This window comes from Engystomops pustulosus, chromosome 5, assembly GCF_040894005.1.
Source record: "Engystomops pustulosus chromosome 5, aEngPut4.maternal, whole genome shotgun sequence".
Lineage (NCBI taxonomy): Eukaryota > Metazoa > Chordata > Amphibia > Anura > Leptodactylidae > Engystomops > Engystomops pustulosus.
This window is the reverse complement of record NC_092415.1, coordinates 86,386,906-86,405,327: the sequence shown is the minus strand read 5'-3', so window position 1 is coordinate 86,405,327 and position 18,422 is coordinate 86,386,906. Positions and strand designations below refer to the sequence as shown.

Sequence of the window (18,422 nt, the reverse complement as noted above, 5' to 3'; positions counted from 1 at the left end):
CAAAAAAGGATCAAATAGCGATCCTGGAAACTACAGACCCGTAAGTCTAACTGCTGTGGTGGGGAAAATATTTGAGGGGTTTATTAGAGATGCTATCCTGGAGTATCTCACTGTGCACAACCTTATAACCCAGCGTCAGCATGGGTTTATGAGAGATCGGTCCTGTCAGACTAATCTGATTGGTTTCTACGAGGAGGTAAGTTCAAGACTGGATCTGGGGGACGCTGTGGATGTTGTATATCTGGACTTTTCAAAGGCATTTGACACCGTGCCACATAAAAGGTTGGTATATAAAATGAGACTGCTGGGAGTAGGAGAAAATCTGTGTATCTGGGTAAGTAATTGGCTTAGTGATAGAAAACAGAGGGTGGTCATTAATGGCACATTCTCAGATTGGGTTGATGTTACCAGTGGAGTGCCACAGGGGTCAGTATTGGGGCCACTTCTTTTTAATATTTTTATTAATGACCTTGTAGTGGGTTTACACAGTCAAGTTTCAATATTTGCAGATGATACTAAGCTGTGTAAAGTAATAAATACTGAGGTCGATAGTTTAGCATTACAGAGGGATTTGTGGAAGCTTGAGGGATGGGCAGAGAAATGGTTGATGAGGTTTAATGTAGATAAATATAAAGTTATGCACTTGGGCCATGGAAACAAAAAGTATAATTATGTTCTAAACGGTCAATTACTTAGTAAAACTGAAGCTGAAAAGGACTTGGGCGTATTGGTGGATGGTAAACTTAATTTTAGTGACCAGAGCCAGGCGGCTGCTGCTAAAGCAAATAAAATAATGGGATGTATCAAGAGAGGAATAGATTCTCATGATAAAGACATAGTTCTGCCCTTATACAAATCCCTGGTCAGACCACACATGGAATATTGTGTACAGTTTTGGGCACCAGTATATAAAAAGGATATAGTAGAGCTGGAACGGGTGCAGAGGAGAGCAACCAGGATTATTAGGGGAATGGGGGGACTAGAATACAATGACAGATTACAAAATTTGGGATTATTCAGTTTAGAAAAAAGACGACTGAGGGGAGACCTCATTACAATGTACAAATACCTGAACGGACAGTACAAGGATCTCTCCAAAGATCTTTTTATACCTAGGCCTGTGACCAGAACAAGGGGGCATCCTCTACGCCTAGAGGAGAGGCGATTCTACCATCACCATAGACAAAGGTTCTTTACTGTAAGAGCAGTGAGACTATGGAACTCTCTGCCGCAGGAGGTTGTTATGGCGGACTCTATGTACATGTTCAAGAGAGGCCTGGATGACTTTCTGGAGAGAAAAAATATCACAGGTTATGTGGATAAAACATTTATTTAATTCTTGAAGGTTGGACTTGATGGACTTGCGTCTCCTTCCAGCCTTATATACTATGATACTATGATACTATGATACTATAAGAATAGCATACAAACAAACTATCCTGGTAAAAGCACATATATCCACTATGGTTTTAAAATCATATCATATATTATATTAAATGAAATAATCTTACCCTAATTATGCACTGCTTCAGAGAATGAGTTGTCCCTGACAGGCAGAAGTAATCAATCACTGCACCATCCCCCAGTGCTGTGCTGTGCTATGATGGTGCTGTGCTAAGTCATCCAGCTCAGCTAGATTAGTCCTATCTGGACAGTTCAGGAAGCTCCATGTAACGTGTTTATGAACGGCTGCCAGGATGCAACCCAGCTTTCCCAAGGTCCTAAATTTCATCATTGTTTTTTGAACAAAACCCCATCAGATCAGAGATTAAACAAAATATTTCTGCATCAGTGTAACTACAGCATTCTCAAGGTAGGTGTTCTTTTAAGGGTCCTCTGCATTCGGGATGGGTGTCTGCTGTATTATATTTTTAAGAGGCTCAACAGTGGTAATTAAATAGCATGAGGTCATTTTTGATCAGCAATTGGTTGTCACGACAATTGTGAACCTTTCAGAGGCTCCCAGGCCTATCATTCAACTGTCCATATGGCACCCTGCAGAGAAGAATTCACCCAGCTTTTCCTAGAGATAAGAAAACAAAATCATAACTATATTAAGTATCTCTATTCTGATCTATCAAGATATAAAAGTAATTTTCACAGAAAAATTCACAGAAAATTACCAAATGTCTAAAACACCAATGTTTCAACATTTTAACACCCACAGAAAATTTTATAATAAATGAATAACAAAGTGATCAAAAGGGAGCACAGTGTCCAAAATAGTTGAAGACATAACTGTGCAACATCCCCCACCGGGGCCTAGCCTTTTCTCTTGGGGCCTGTAGGAATACCGGAGTGGCTGGCGGTTGCGTCCTAGGCACACTAGAGTCACGGTGCTTGGTATGGGGACCGAAGGGGTTTTCCTACAGGTCTCCAGCGGGTGGTGTGTGCGAAAAATTAGATGAGGGAGAGGCTGTGGTACTGGTTCTCCTTGGGGCAACCCTTAGAGTCTGTAGTACTGTATGTGTCCCTGGGTGATAGATGAGGGAGCCCGTGATGGTGATACAGCAGTAGCAGGGACCAGATGGAGGCAATGTTGTGCAAAAATAACTTACAGTTCTTTATTCGAACCAACAGCAGCAACAGACCAAACAATTCTGTACAGATGGTGTTCTGACTGGGAAGTGATCTTGGAGAGTGAACCTCAGGAGTTTGGTCACCAGCCTGGATGCAGATGCAGGCTGGGATGTAACTGTGTCCAATGCTGGAAGCTGCAGCTCTAATCCGGGTTATTCTGTGTGAGCTCACTAGAGGTGTGAGGCACACGCTGACTCTAATCACTTAGTGTAGTTGATAGGAGGCCTGTAGCAAGAGCTTGTGCTCTGAAGGGATGCTCCTCTGTCAGTAGCTGGGCCTAAAGAGAGCTAACTCCTCCCTTGACTAAGGATTTTGTTAATCCCTGGTCAGGTGATCTCAATCTTCAATTACATTCCAGTTACAAAGGTGGAACATTATTGGATGATAACATTGAATAAGATTAATCCTTGCCTATCCAGGCAGTATCTACCGCTGCATAATTACCTCTATATGTACTGAAAGGTACAAGGGGCTTATTCGCAAATACTCCTCTGCCATGCGCATTGGCAGGGATGTTGCAACTCGTCCTGCAACAGACTATATATTACACATCTTTGTACACTAAAGTATAAAAAAAAGTTATTAGTGTCAGCATATGGCAGTGTGGGGAATTCTATGTAGGTTTTAAAACATAACAAAGTTAAAAATTACTTCTGTGATTACACTAACCCAAATAATTAAATGCTTGTGTCATTTAGGCAACACAGTGAAAGCAATAAAAACAACTACCTTAAAGGGGTAGTCTCATCTCAGCATTCACATTCAATTTCATTAATCTGCCATATTGTCACGCACGGGGGTGTGGGAGAGTCTCTTGAGGCTAAATTCAGTGGACTCCCTGGACTACCATGGGGAATGATGGTACTAGTCGCAACCCGGGAGTGGAGTCTCTCGCCAGAGCCAGCCGCAAAGCGGGATGGTCTTGTTGTGATGGGAGCCACCAGGTCACTCCACGGGTGCGACTAGGCCGGCAGTGGCAGGGAAGGCAGGACCTCAGGAAGGCAGGACCTCGGGTAGGCAGGACCTCGGGTAGGCAGGATACAGGATCACCACAGGAGATCAGGACCGCCACGGGAACACAGGACTGCCACAGGAACACAGTACCGGCACAGGAACACAGGATCGTCACAGGAACACAGGACCACCACAGGAGTACAGGACCGCCACAGGAGTACAGGACTGCCTCAGAAACGCCACAGGAACACGGGAACTCCACAGGAATGCGGGAATGCCACAGGAACACGGGAATGCCACAGGAACATGGGAAAACGGAGGCGTCTGGAAACGCACAGGAAACACGGAGGGGTCTGGAAACGTACAGGAAACATGGAGGGCTTTCTCTTCAGTGGAAAGACTAGAAGATCCGGCAGGGGATGCTGAGAGCCGGCGGAATATGAAGCAGAGCCAGGAATGCCAGCACCAATTAGAAGGATGCTGGCCCTTTAAATTCAGAAGAGTAATCCCAGGCACGCCCTAACAGCAGAAGCGTGCGGCCTAGACAAAACAGGCGTTCGGCCTGGCCGAAGACCACAGCCTGGAACCCGGAGAGGTAAGTACAGGCTCGGGGGAGCGGGGACAGCGGCAGCAGGCATGGGTGCACCCATGATCTGTACCGAGGATTGCGGGTGTAACCGTGACAGTACCCCCCTTTAGGACCTCTCTTCTTCTTCAGCCTCCTCTTCTTCCTCTTTCCAATTCTTCTTGATGATGAGACACCTGAGGAGGAGAGCAGGAACAGTGAAGACAGGACTAACCATGTGGTGCTTGGACCAGCCGAGGATATCTTGAGGATGCCTAGAACGTCTTTTGGCCGGAGGCTGGAGTGGCCTTTGGGAACCGTAGGCTGGGGTGACTCTTGGGGAGCCACTGGAGCAGCAGTGTGAAGCTGTGGAGGCTGGGGCGCCACTGGAGCAGCACTGGAAAGCTGCGGAGGCTGGGGCGCCACTGGGGCAGCACGGGAAAGCTGCAGAGGCTGAGGCAGCCCTTAGCACACCAGAGACTGAAGCTGCTCTTGGCACACTGGAGACTGGTGCAGCTCTTGGGGCTCTGGAGACTGGATCGGCTCTTGGCACACCAGAGACTGGAGCAGCTCTTGGCACACCAGTGACTGGATGGCTCTTGGCACACCGGCATCTGGAGTGGCCTCTGAGAAGGCCGGAGGAGACTCTGGAGCGGCCTCTAGGAAGGCCAGAGGAGACACTGGGAACACCGGGGATACACAGGGTAAGCATGGAAGCCAGACTTAACGTTGTTTGAACATGGACCAGATTTTTTCCAGAAACGAGCTATAGGTAGCCATATCTGCATCACCACTATCCCACAGAGGGGTAGACCAGACCAGGGCCCTCTAAGAGAGCAAAGAGAAAACAAATGCCAGCTTAAAGTGTTCGGTGGTGAACTGGAAGGACATCAGTTTAATGTGCAGCGAGCACTGGGCAACAAAGCTCCTGCAAAAATTGGATTGCCATCAAATTTGTTAGGCATAAAAAATTTGGGTCCAGACTCTACTGCCAGAAAACATGACAGGGTGACTGGAGCAACAGGAGGAGTTGTGGGAGCCTGCTGCTGGGAGGCAATCATCCGTCGAAGAGTGGCAGCGAGTTTGTCCAGGAGTTCTTTTTGGACAGCAAACTGCTGGGCGATAGTGCTTGGAAGGTCAGCCAGTAGCTGGAGTGGGTCCTTGGCACAGTCCATGGTTTTAGCAGGATACATGACCTTGGCGGAGTCCATGGCCGGATCTTACTGTCACGCACGGGGGTGTGGGATAGTCTCTTGAGGCTAAAGTTAGTGGACTTCCTTGACCACCGCAGGGGATGATGTTACTAGCAGCAACCTGGGAGCGATGTCTAAGTAGACCCCTGGTCTTCCCCAGAGCCTGCTGCAAAGCGGGATGGTCTTGGTGCGGTGGGGCGCCACCAGGTCGCTCCACGGGTGCGACTAGGCCCACACTGGCACCCAAGGTAGAAACACAGGGAATGCAGGACCTCGGGAAGGCAGGACCTCGGGTTGTCAGGACTTTGGGTAGGCAAGACCTCGGGATGGCAGGACCTCAGGATGGCCACCGGGATACAGGACCACCACAGGAACACAGGACCGACACAGGAAAACAGGACTGCCACAAGAACACAGGACTGCCACAGGAGTACAGGATTGCTACAGGAGTACAGGATCGCCACAGGAGTACAGGACTGCCACAGGAACACAGGCATGCCACAGGAACACGGGAACGCCACAGGAATACCACAGGAACACGGGAATGCCACAGGAACACCAGAATGCCACAGGAACACCAGAATGCCACAGGAACACGGGAACACGGAGGCATCTGAAAACGCACAGGAAACACAGAGGCGTCTGGAAACGAGCAGGAAACATGGAGGGCTTCCTCTTCAGTGGAAAGACTTGAAGATCCGGCAGGGGATGCTGGGAGCCGTCAGACGATGTAGCAGAGCCGGGAATGCCAGCGCCAATTAGGAGGATGCTGGCCCTTTAAATTCAGAAGAGTTGTCACACGTGGGCCCTAACAGCGGGAGTGCATGGCCCAGACGGACAAAGACCACAGCCTGGAACCCGGAGAGGTAAGTACAGGCCCGGGGGAGCAGGGACAGCGGCAGCAGGCACGGGTACGGGTAACTGCGACACATATTTATACATTTCTTTCTTTCTAATTAGATGTTATTAAAAAAATTTTACCTGTGTGAAGATAATTTCTTAGAAATGTAGTCATATGGTCCCTTAGAAACAAGACTGACTCCTTCGATACGGCCACCTCTGCTCAAGTGATTGCACAAGGAAACAAAAAGTTCCTGAATATTAAATGTTCGAGGAGTTACTGAATATCCCACAGCCGTCCTGTGGTAATGAACGCTGAACCCAATGAATGAGTACTCAATAGCACATGTCTGGCCACTGCTGCCAGAGTGTGGGGTGGTCGTATCCGAGGAAGCTGGTCTCGTTTCTAAGGAACAGTATTTATGAGAAATTATCTTCACACAGGAACATTATTTTGTCTGGATCTACCATTATAAAATATACAGTTTCGACTTACATATAAAGTCAACTTAAGAACAAACCTACGGACCCTATCTTGTATGTAACCCGGGGACTGCCTGTATATGCGCAAGGTATTTTGTCATTTCTCCATTTAGCGTTGGCTATGTTTGCAATCATTGAGCCTGCTTCTAATTGCTTTCTGTTTTTGTCTTTTACGAAGATTTCATTAGTCATTTTTGGATACACTTCACAAGAAAAATTACCTAAAATGTACCCAAAACTTCAAGCAAGAAATTCAGTATTTGAGCTTAATATGTTTTTAAAAATTGTGTAGTTAGAGAGGCCACCATGAGGATTTCTTCTAGGTTTGTGAATTGAGGTTAATAGGAAGGTGTACATATTAATAAATATCTTTATGCTGAACTATACCACCTATAGAGAGAAAATTCATGGCAGATGTTACATATATTTTTTAGCTAGTTCATTCACATATGCACGATCTCCCATTACACATTTATTTTATATACATACTAAGTGTAATTAATGGGTCCAGTAATAGAATGACATTCATTATATTCATTCTAATTTTTAACATTCCAGTTGAATGTTATTTTCTATGTAATTTTATTATACTCATCTTCTAGTTTCCACAGGTATAGTGTGGTCATTGAAGCATAAAAAAGCATAGTAGTATGTATCTTTGTTACATATTTTATATAGAACTCTGCTTGCTGTATCTAGTGTACAAGGTTAACCGCGCAGGAATTTACGTGTGTTGCGCTTCATATATCTGTGGATGAATGCTGCTGGCGCAAATCGTGGTCAAAAAGTCACAAATTATCTCATGTCCCAATCAGGTTTAGGGAAAACTTTAGAAGAGTTGAGACGTTTATGCAACTTTTTAATAAAAAGTTGCAAGAACCCCACAGACTCCGCTGCCTGATATATCAACCTCTTAGAAAAATTCATAATGAGTTCAAAACCCCTAATAACCAAAAAAAGACTTGCACAAATGTCCTAACTATTAAAAATGACCCCAATGTGTTTTTCATTTAAAGGGGTTATTCCAAATGCAACATTTATCACTTTGGGAATGTGACTTACAACAATACAAAGAATATGGGTCACAGTGCTGATCTTTGCAAAGTGTCCTCTTACTATTGACTGTGCAGGAAATGGCACTATGATGCTATCTATTTTAGGCCACATGCACACGAACAAATGCTCCAAGCATTCAGCTGGGTGCAGGAGAAAGAGGTGTGAGTGCTGCTCCTCACCCCTCCCCCTCGCTATAGAAAGACTAACAGCTGGTGCCGTAATACAGAAAGACATAGTATATGTCCTATATTATCTATGTACGGTCACAGTGGGATAAGACAGTTCATGCTCACAGCACGGTGGCCAGGCACCATAATAATAATTCCTTTAATTATACAGTGCACACAGATTATGCAGCGCTACACAGACTTGGACATATCTGTCTGCCATAGATGTTTATGGGGACCGTGATCCAGCTTCAAATTGTGATCGCAGTCCCCATTATATTTGTGTGAATGAGACCTTTATGTAACATGCAACACCAATAGCCAATAGCACCAAAGTCATGAAAGAAGGAGTTAGCAATAATTTTAATCTCCCACAATAATAGCATTAATAGCTTTAGATAGGCATATGGTGGCCTGCAAAGGCAATCTCCACATAGAAGAAGGTTACTGGTTTAGTTATTATCCCATATCATGTCACTAGGCTTTTTGTAAGTCAGACTTTGACGTAAAGGAACCTGCCTTATTTAACTCCTTGGTACATTAAGACAGTCATGTACGTTGAGAAATGCAGTCCATTGCTGCATCCCAACATACATGTATGTCTCGGCGATCAACTGGGCTCAGAAACAAGGCTCTCACACTAACAGCTGGGATCGCGATACTCAAGTTCCTGACTGTTTAACCCCATAGACACTGCATTCCTGGTGACTGCGGTGTCTTTGGAGCAATGCCAAGTACTCACGTGGCAGGTCAGGATCCTCCATTACAAATTGTAAATCTCACCTCCATTTTGTTTCAACCCCTGTAAAACACTTAAAGGGGAAGCAAACTTCTTAAAGTTGGTTTCTCATACATTGAATGGTGTAGTTTCTACATTGGGATAATTTAAAGGGTTTTACCCTCTCAAAGTCATTTAAAATCTGATCAGGTGCCTGTAAATATAGGTTTTGGCATTTTTTATAAAAATGTGAAAAAATGCACTCACAATTCTAAGCCCCATAACATCTTGGAAAAATGAGAGGATGCATGAAAAACCTTGAAAACATAAGGCAGGCATTCAGCAAATGTAAATGCATACATTCCCACTAGGTTGAAGTACAATGTGTGATGAAAAAACAATCTCAATATTATCTTGATATGTTAAAGCATTATAAGGTTTTAACAACTTATAATGACACAGGGCAAATTTTAAAGAAAAAACAAGCTTGGCAACCCCTAAAGTGGCTTGGTCCTTAACAGGTTAAGGTAGCACTGGAGCCATAGTTTTCCTTTTACCACCTTTCTTAATAACATGTGAACAACAAAATAATTTCAGTTGAATGCTACTTTTAGCAACAATGCTTTTTTGTTAATTTTGAATAGCATGTCAATAATTTTATTTTTTGTATAATACATTATTTTCAAAGAAAAAGGAGAAAAATTCCACAGAAAAGCAATTTCAGTGGGTCCCAAAAATTGAAACAAGTGAAGATAAGCTAACAGATGAATACTCTACAACTACTTCTTACTTGGATGAACTGGAAAAGTATCGATTTTCAGTTTGGTAAGATGAGTCGTCAGTACTGTAATGGCAAGTGACATTTGTTTTCAATTTTATTTAGCAAGTAGTTGAAATACTGTAACTAGGTACAAAAGGTTAAGGCTATTTGACTGAAAAAAGCTAGTTAATAAAGGTAATATTTTATTTACATTTTATGGTACAATTTATGATAGCATTAATGGATTAAAAAGGACATTTTTGGTCATACAACATTTTGACAATTTTTTCTTTAAATAGTTTTTTGTATTTTTTTTTGTGATGAGGATCTTGAATTGGTATCATAGCCATCAACTTTTATAATAAATTAATATAGAAAATATTGATTCTAGTATTATAAAATGTTCCATAGTTAGAATTAATTATGAATATATATAATCAAATGTATTGTTATGTTACAGTGTAACTACATTATTTTCATGTATTTGTTTCATACCTAAATGATCGATGAGTAATTATATGATGCCACTGTTGTGTAGGTAAGGTTTGCACTTCTTCCTTTCCTTGAAAGATATCATGTCACTCACTGTAGAATATAACAAAAATAAATATACATATATTCATCTAAAACTCATTCACATTGAAAATACGTTTAGCAATTTCACCACACAACACTAATCTTTTCCCTTCCTTAGACTGAACTCATTTTCTAATTAAGTAACTGAAGAAATGAAGAGTTCTGGATGATTGCCTCATTTCCTAACGCAATTCCTTCCCTGCACATTTAAACAGCACAAATAATTCTAAGGCTCTTTAATTCTGCAAGATTGCATTTGCTTCCTTGCATAAATGTTGATCTGCATCTATTTCCAAAGCCCTGGTCAATGATAACATACATTGTTAATTAGCTAGTTTTATTACAAACAAAGCACATTCATTTATTATAACTGAAACACGTTTCTTGCACTCTTCCATCCTTGATTTTGAAATATTTTGAACTTAAAGAATTGTGGAGTTCAGTTTACCTATTTGTGTTTTTAGTCTCCCATTTTGCATTCACATTCATCTGCCAAATATAAACATTTCTTCAATTGCTTGTTATTAAAAAATATGTACCTGTGGGAAGATAATTTCCCATAATTGTAGTCTTATGGTTCCTAAGAAACAAGACAGCTGTCCTTGGATACAACCACCACACACTCTTCCAGCTGTGGCATCTGCTATTGAGACTGACCACCTAAATGTGTATATTACCAGAGGATTAATGGGGGATACACAGTAACTCTTGGCCATGTCATATGCAAATAAAACTTGTTTTTTGTGCAACCTTTCCTGCAGCGATGGTCAGATCCAAGAACAGATGTCCTCAGTTTCCAAGGAGCCATCTGAATGTATTATGGGAAACTATATCACAGGTATATTTTTTAAATAACATCCAAACATGCAAGAAATATATATGTATGGCAAATGAATTAATTGTGAATTCCAGATGAGAATATCTCTTTAATGCTAAACCATTCATATTGAAATATTTACCTACGAGCTCCATTTGTCTGAATTGTCTACTTTGAATATGTCTCTCTTTAAAACTAAATTTGTAAGAGCAGAAGAAAACCAGTATAAATTCAAACTGTTACTTGGGGCTACAGAACATTCACATAGAGCATCCAAGAGTTACAGTTACAGTGTGACTTAGGCTGCATAGAGCATACAAAGGTATTGACAGTGATGGCGCATGGCATCTCCCTACAATAGTGTTTTGCACAGATTTTACCCTGTTGAAGCATTGAGAATAGGTTCTATAATAAAGTATCTGATTAAAACATGTATTATTATTATTTTTTGTCTGATTTCTCTGGATTAATATTTCATACCTTACAAGCTAGAATACTGGCATGTAATACAAAAATAGCACCTATTTCCTCTCTAACCTTTAGAGATCAAGGCAGGCCAGGGCCTGGACAAGAAAAACAGATTTTAACTAAACTAAACTAAAATGTTCTGAAGTAGATTTCAATTCTGATGCTTGGGATGTGGCATAATTAATAAGAGGTCAGAACCTCTTAAGACTTCTGTGCACCTCCTGCCAGCAGGGTAGATGATTCAGATTAACACAAAAGCCCCAGTCTTAGGCCAGAACATGGGCCTCATTGTCACTGTGCAGATTGCATATAGAATCGAGTAATAAAAAGATTTTTTGAATTATTGCCTACGGGAGAATACAGTCACCAAGTTATTTTTAATTTCTTATCCCCTTACCAATGGGTGATACATTATTAGTGACTGAGCCAGTAGAAAAATCCCTGTATACCTAAATACAGTAGCATTTCATTTTATGGTTGGAGCGATCAGACCCCCCTATGGTTCAAGTGCCCTAGGGGCCTGCAACATAAAAAAAATAAAATAAAAAAAATAATAAAAACACCCAAAAGTCACCCCCATTCACTAGAACTGATACACAAATAAATATACATAAACATGTTAGGTATCTCTGCATCCCAAAATTCCCAGTCCATCAAAGTATAAAAACGATTATGGAATATAATGGAAAATAGCTTCCAAATATTCCACTTTTTTTACCATTTTACAACTAATAAAAATTGGAATAAAAAGAGAGCAAAAGGCCTTACATTTAAAATTAGTTGCAATAAAAATGTCAACTCATTACGCAAAAACACCTTGCACAGGCCCATATACCAAAGTTAAAATAGCTATTGACCTGTATAGCAAAAAATATTTTTAAAAAATAGGTTTTGATTCTTTTAAATATATTGCAATATAACAAAACCTATATAAATTTGGTATCTCTGCAGTTCCTAAGCAAAGAATATAGGGGAGGTGTCATTTGGACCGCACAGTAAAAGCTATAGAAAACAGTGCCCACAAGAAAATGGAACAAATGCATTTTTCTGTCAATTTCACTGCATTTAGAATTTTTTCCCAATTTGTTACATAGAAAACAAGCTCTGGTAAAGCTCTGTGCATGGAAAAATAAAAAAGTTATAGATTTTTGAAGGGGGAGAGTGAAAATTGGAAAAATAGGCAGGTGGTTAAGGTGTTAAAGAGGACCTGTCACCCCCGAAAAATCCCCCCACCAAATTAGTCCCCCCTAATCCTGTTCCCAGCCCCTTCATATTTATTGAATCTTTATTAAAATGTGTGTGTGCAAACTTAGTTTTAAACGATCCGACCTCTTATCAAATAAGAGGTTGGATCGTAGTACAGGTCCCCTAGTAGCCGGCCGTATTAATGAGAGGGTCGGCCGACACACCCCCTCCATGCCCCTGTCAGTCAGGAACATGTAATAATTGCCAGCAGCAGCACCTGTATTGTGCAATCGCTGCCGGCTCTATGCGATGTGGCATGCTGACAGCGGCAGCAGAGGGGCTTATTTACAGCTCCGGCCGAACATTCAACCAGCGTTGTGAATAAACCCCTCTGCGGCCGCTGTCAGTGCACTGCATCGCATAGAGCCAGCAGCTATTGCGCAATACATGCAATGCTGCTGGCAATTATTACATGTCCCTGACTGACAGGGGCATGAAGGGGTTGTGTCGGCTGACTGCTAGGGGACCGTACGACGATCCAACCTCTTATTTTATAAGAGGTCGGATCGTTAAAACTAAGTATGCACACACACATTTTAACAAAAATTCAATAAATATAAAGGGGCTGGGGACAGGATGAGGGGGAGCTATTTTGGTGGGAGTATTTTTCAGGATTGACAGGTCCCCTTCAAGGTAATAGAACCTATTCCATTTTAGCATTTCTTTATTTTTACTCCTCACTTTCAAAACCCAAATGCTTTTTTATATTTCTGTCTACAGATTTATATAAGGGCTTGTTTTCTGTGAAGTGCAGTAATATTTAATATTATAATATTCTATGCAATCTACTGGGAAGTCTTCTGTGAAAAAAAATACAGTTGTGCCAATTTCTTACAGAGTTTGATATTAAGGATATATAACACATCCCCTTTCAGTATATATATATATATATATATATATATATATATAGAATCACCCTTATTATTTGTGTCACTATGATTGTGACACCATATTTATGTAACTTTGTAAAATTTTATAAAGTTAAAAATGTGCAGGTTTTTGGAAAAAAGAATCAGCATCACCATTATTTGCACCCGTATAGTTTTCTACATTTATGTATATAGAGATGTTAAGGTATTAATTTTATTTGGAGGAGCTGTTCATTGATACCGTCATTTAAAATATGGCAAAGATGCTGATAATAAAAATCATAATATGAATAATGCGACTAAACAATTAGAAATATTTTTCACATTTTCATGTATCCATATTTTTATATATACACATTTCATGTTTTCATATTGTGAGAAAGTGAGAGGTATTGTGTGGGAAAACCGCTATCTGTCTTACAGGCAGATGAAATACATGTGGTAAAAGCCCTGGGTTTGTCTGCAGTAACCCAAGGGTTAATGCAGACATGATAAGCAGGAATAGTCTGTTTTGTCTGTGTTGGCCTAGCTAACACAGACACATTTGTAATGTCCGTACTGGGCCTGCTTATTATGGAGTAGGGGTAGGCTGGTAGTGGGACTCCTACTCCACCCAGGCTTCGGTCCTGGGCTTTTGTATAACCCACAGGTGCAGGTCACAGGCCTCGTTAGGGTCTGATTTAGTCTGCAGGCCAGAAGCAGTAGGAGAGGCCCTACCTGGAGAGCTGAAAGCGAGATTGCATTCTCACAGCAAAGGTAACTGAGGGTCTCCTGTCTTGCTGCTGGCCAAGAGCGTGTGCCAGGCAGCCTGGTACCCGGATAGCTAGGGTCCTCAAAATGTATTAGACAGCGCCTAGCCGGGCAGGAATTACTTTTATAATGTTTTTGCATGTGCCTAAGCCAAGGCTGAATTTGTGTTCTGTTTTGCAAGTGTGAATAAACACTTAAGTTGGACTTTTAAACCTGCGTGTGTCACTGCTTCCTGCACTGCTACCAGTCAACTACCAGAGCAATTCCCCACATATGGTGGAGGATGCGGGCATAGTGCAGTGAAGTATACACTAGTGCATGTCCTGGAAGTTGACAGCACTGAAGCTGCAAGCCACAGCCATGGAGGAGTTAATCAAGCAGCTTGTCTAGTCCAACGTGCAGCAGCAAGAGACAAACAGATTGCTGCTCCAGCAGGTAACAGCCCTGACCGCTGCTCAGCAAAGGACTGTCCCAGCAATGACGGTGAAGGACGCCAGGAAAGAGGTCCGCAAAGCTATGACCAAGATGACCGCCGAGGATGATGTGGAGGCCTATCTGACAGGCTTTGAGAGGGTGGCCACCCGAGAGAGGTTGCCACATCAACACTGGGCAGAGGTGTTGGCCCCCTTCCTCGTCGCTGATCCCCAGCAGGCATACTACGACCTGAGCGAGGAGGATGCCCGGGACTACTCCAGGGTAAAGGCAGAGATCTTGGCCCGACTAGGAGTGGATCAGCATCTACGTGCTCAAAGAGTGAATAGCTGGAGATACCAGGAGGCGCTACCACCGAGGGGGCAGATGCACCAACTTGTTCACTTGGTCCGCAAGTGGCTTCAGCCGGAGACATCAACCCCAGCCCAGATGGTCGAGAAGGTTGTTTTGGACCGTTTCCTGAGGGCCTTGCCGGGTGAGATCCAACAATGGGTGGGACACGGGGACCCGTCTGATGCCGATGCGCTGGTGGGGTTGGTGGAGAGGTTTTGTGCCACTCAGGCCCTAACAAAGAAAGCCCCTTATACCAAGACAGGCCTTAAGGCACGGAAGGTCTTGTCACCCACAAATTCCCGGGGCAGGACAACGCCTAATGTCCGGGAAGTACCCCAGGGGAGGAGGAGGGGGGAGGCTCCCACCTGTTGGACCTGCCATGAGCCAGGTCATATTGCGGCCCATTGCCCCAATTACTCAGAGCCCATGGACTGCAGTTCCGCCAGAAGGGTTTCTCTCTATGCTGCCCCTGTCTACACAGCTACTAGCCCCGACTCTGCTGATGTGCGCCACCTGTGCCGGGTGACTGTGGCAGGGCATCCAGCGTTGGCCCTGCTGGACTCAGGCAGTCGGGTGACCTTGATTAATGGGTCACTCACAGACCCCAAGGCGGTCACAGGGCGCACAGTTGGAGTCCTGTGCATCCATGGGGACGTAAAGGACTACCCCACCACAGTTATTAACTTCCAGACCTCTTGTGGAGAGACGCCACATGAGGCAGCGGTTGTCATGAACTTGCCCCATGATCTTATTTTGGGACGGGACTTCCCCATGTTCTGGACTCTATGGCGGGGAAACCAAGAGTTGGGGGGTTGTTCTCCTGTGTTGTCTGGTCAGATCTCTGAAGCCGAGCCTGATGACCCAGATTCTGGAGTTCCTGCCGTAGGGGTGACCGCCACAGAAGATGGAAGTGTAATGTTTCCCCTAGATGTTATGGCAGGCGAAACTGAGGAGGTAGTGACAGGACCGCAGTTGTCGGATTTGGAGGTATCCCGTGACAACTTTGGTACTGCACAACTCCAGGACCCCACTCTGGTCCGCGCCAGAGAAAATGTGGTAGAGATTAATGGTGTACCTCAGCACCCAGGTGCGGATAAGTTGTTCCCTCGAGTGGTGGTAAATCAGGAGTTATTGTACCGCATTGATAAGGTCCACGGGGAAACCCGGGAGCAGTTAATGGTACCTCAGCCATATCGTCAGATGGTGTTAGACCTTGCACATAAGCATGTGATGGGAGGGCACCTAGGTACCACAAAAACTCTGGAACGCATCTTGCAGCGTTTTTATTGGCCCGGAGTGTACGATAGGGTAAAAAGGTATTGTGAAACTTGCCCTGATTGTCAATTGCATGCTCCCATGGTACACTTCCGAAGTCCGTTGGTACCTCTGCCCATTATTGAGGTACCCTTTGAAAGGGTCGCCATGGATTTGGTCGGTCCTTTAGTTAAATCTGCTCGGGGGCATCAGCATATCCTGGTAGTCATGGACTATGCTACCCGATATCCTGAGGCCATCCCACTGCGGCACACCTCGGCAAAACTAATTGCTAAAGAGTTGTTTGCCATGTTCTGCCGGGTGGGACTTCCCAAGGAGATCCTCACAGATCAGGGGACTCCTTTTATGTCAAAAGTCACCAAGGAGCTATGTAGGCTCTTTAACATTAAACAGTTACGCACCTCTGTGTACCATCCTCAGACGGATGGATTGGTAGAACGGTTCAACAAAACTTTAAAGAGTATGCTAAAAAAGGTGGTAAACAAGGATGGGAAGGACTGGGATGTACTATTGCCATATTTAATGTTCGCCATCCGAGAGGTCCCACAAGCTTCTACTGGGTTCTCACCGTTTGAGTTAGTGTATGGCAGACATCCCAGGGGTCTCCTGGACATAGCCAAGGAGACATGGGAACAAGAGCCCACCCCCCACAAAAGTGTAATAGACCATATCGCAGATATGCAGGACAGGGTGGCGGCCATCATGCCCATAGTGAAGGAGCATATGGAGGAGGCACAAAGGACTCAAAGCCGGGTTTATAACAGGTCAGCAAAAGTTAGGAGCTTTAGTCCCGGTGATCGTGTGTTGGTGCTAGTCCCCACTGTCGAAAGTAAGTTTCTCGCTAAATGGCAAGGACCGTATGAGGTTATAGAGAAAATAGGAGAGGTGAACTACAGGATACGTCAGCCCGGACGGAGAAAACCCGAGCAGACTTATCATGTAAATCTGTTGAAGGCCTGGAAAGACAGAGAGAGTCTGCATACAGAGATGGTCCTGGCTAGTCCACCTCCTGCGATACCCTCACAGGCTGCAGGTAAGCCTGTGCCGGAGGCAGAAGTGCGAATAGCCGATACCCTTACCAAAGAGCAACAGCGAGAGGCTCGAGAGTTTGTAGTAAGGAATACAGATGTGTTCTCAGAGTTGCCAGGCTACACATCTGTAATTAAACATGACATTGTCACTGAGCCAGGGGTAAAGGTAAGATTAAGGCCGTACAGAGTCCCTGAAGCTCGTAGACAGGCCATATCAGAGGAGGTTCAGAAGATGCTGAAGCTAGGGGTAATTGAGGAGTCCAAAAGTGAGTGGGCCAGTCCAATTGTTCTAATTCCCAAACCGGATGGGACGTTGCGATTTTGCAACGATTTTAGAAAATTGAATGAGGTGTCTAAGTTTGATGCCTATCCCATGCCCCGGGTGGACGAGCTTATTGAGAGACTAGGGGGTGCTCGGTACTTCACCACCCTGGATCTAACTAAAGGATATTGGCAGGTACCCCTGACAGATAGGGCTAAAGAAAAGACAGCCTTTGTTACCCCTGAGGGCCTTTTTCACTATGTTGTGTTACCGTTTGGGCTTCATGGGGCCCCCGCTACCTTCCAGCGGTTAATGGACATAGTGTTAAAGCCACATAGGAGATACGCCTCCGCCTATCTAGATGACATTATCATCTACAGCCAAGACTGGGTGAGTCACTTGGCCAAGGTACAGGCCGTAGTGAACTCTCTAAGGGCAGCGGGCCTGACTGCAAACCCCAAGAAGTGTGCGCTAGGAATGGAGGAGACACACTATTTGGGTATGTGATCGGTCGAGGTATAATTAAACCTCAGGTCAACAAGATTGACGCTATACAGGGTTGGCCTCAACCAGTGAACACAAAGCAAGTCAGGGCGTTCCTGGGCATTGTAGGGTACTAAAGACGGTTTATACCAAACTTTGCCACCGTGTCCGCTCCCCTGACAGACCTGCTGAAGGGTAAAAGGCCTGTCATGGTGCGGTGGAATGAACAAGCAGAAGGGGCTTTTCAGGCCTTGAAGTCCGCGTTGTGTGGATCTCCCATCCTCATTACGCCAAACTTCAAGAGAGAGTTTATTGTACAGACAGATGCGTCAGATGTAGGGCTGGGAGCTGTCCTGTCTCAGGAGGTGAATGGAGAAGAACACCCCATTACCTACCTGAGCAGGAAGCTCACGCCAGCAGAGAAAAATTACAGTATCGTAGAGAAGGAATGTCTGGCGATAAAGTGGGCATTAGAGTCCCTACGGTACTACTTGCTGGGACGACAGTTCCGTCTCATAACTGACCACTCTCCTCTCACGTGGATGAGTAGAACTAAGGAGAAGAA

General features: G+C 44.0%; 1 protein-coding gene across 1 annotated transcript in view; it reads left to right on the top strand.

The window, feature by feature from the left end:
- The window catches only part of LOC140133023 (uncharacterized), a 137,184-nt gene that overhangs the window by 28,697 nt on the left and 90,065 nt on the right, over positions 1-18,422 (top strand). The window contains exon 6 of the mRNA XM_072152567.1: positions 9,245-9,381. Coding sequence (XP_072008668.1) covers positions 9,245-9,381 — 137 coding nt within the window. The remainder of the gene's footprint in view (positions 1-9,244; positions 9,382-18,422) is intronic.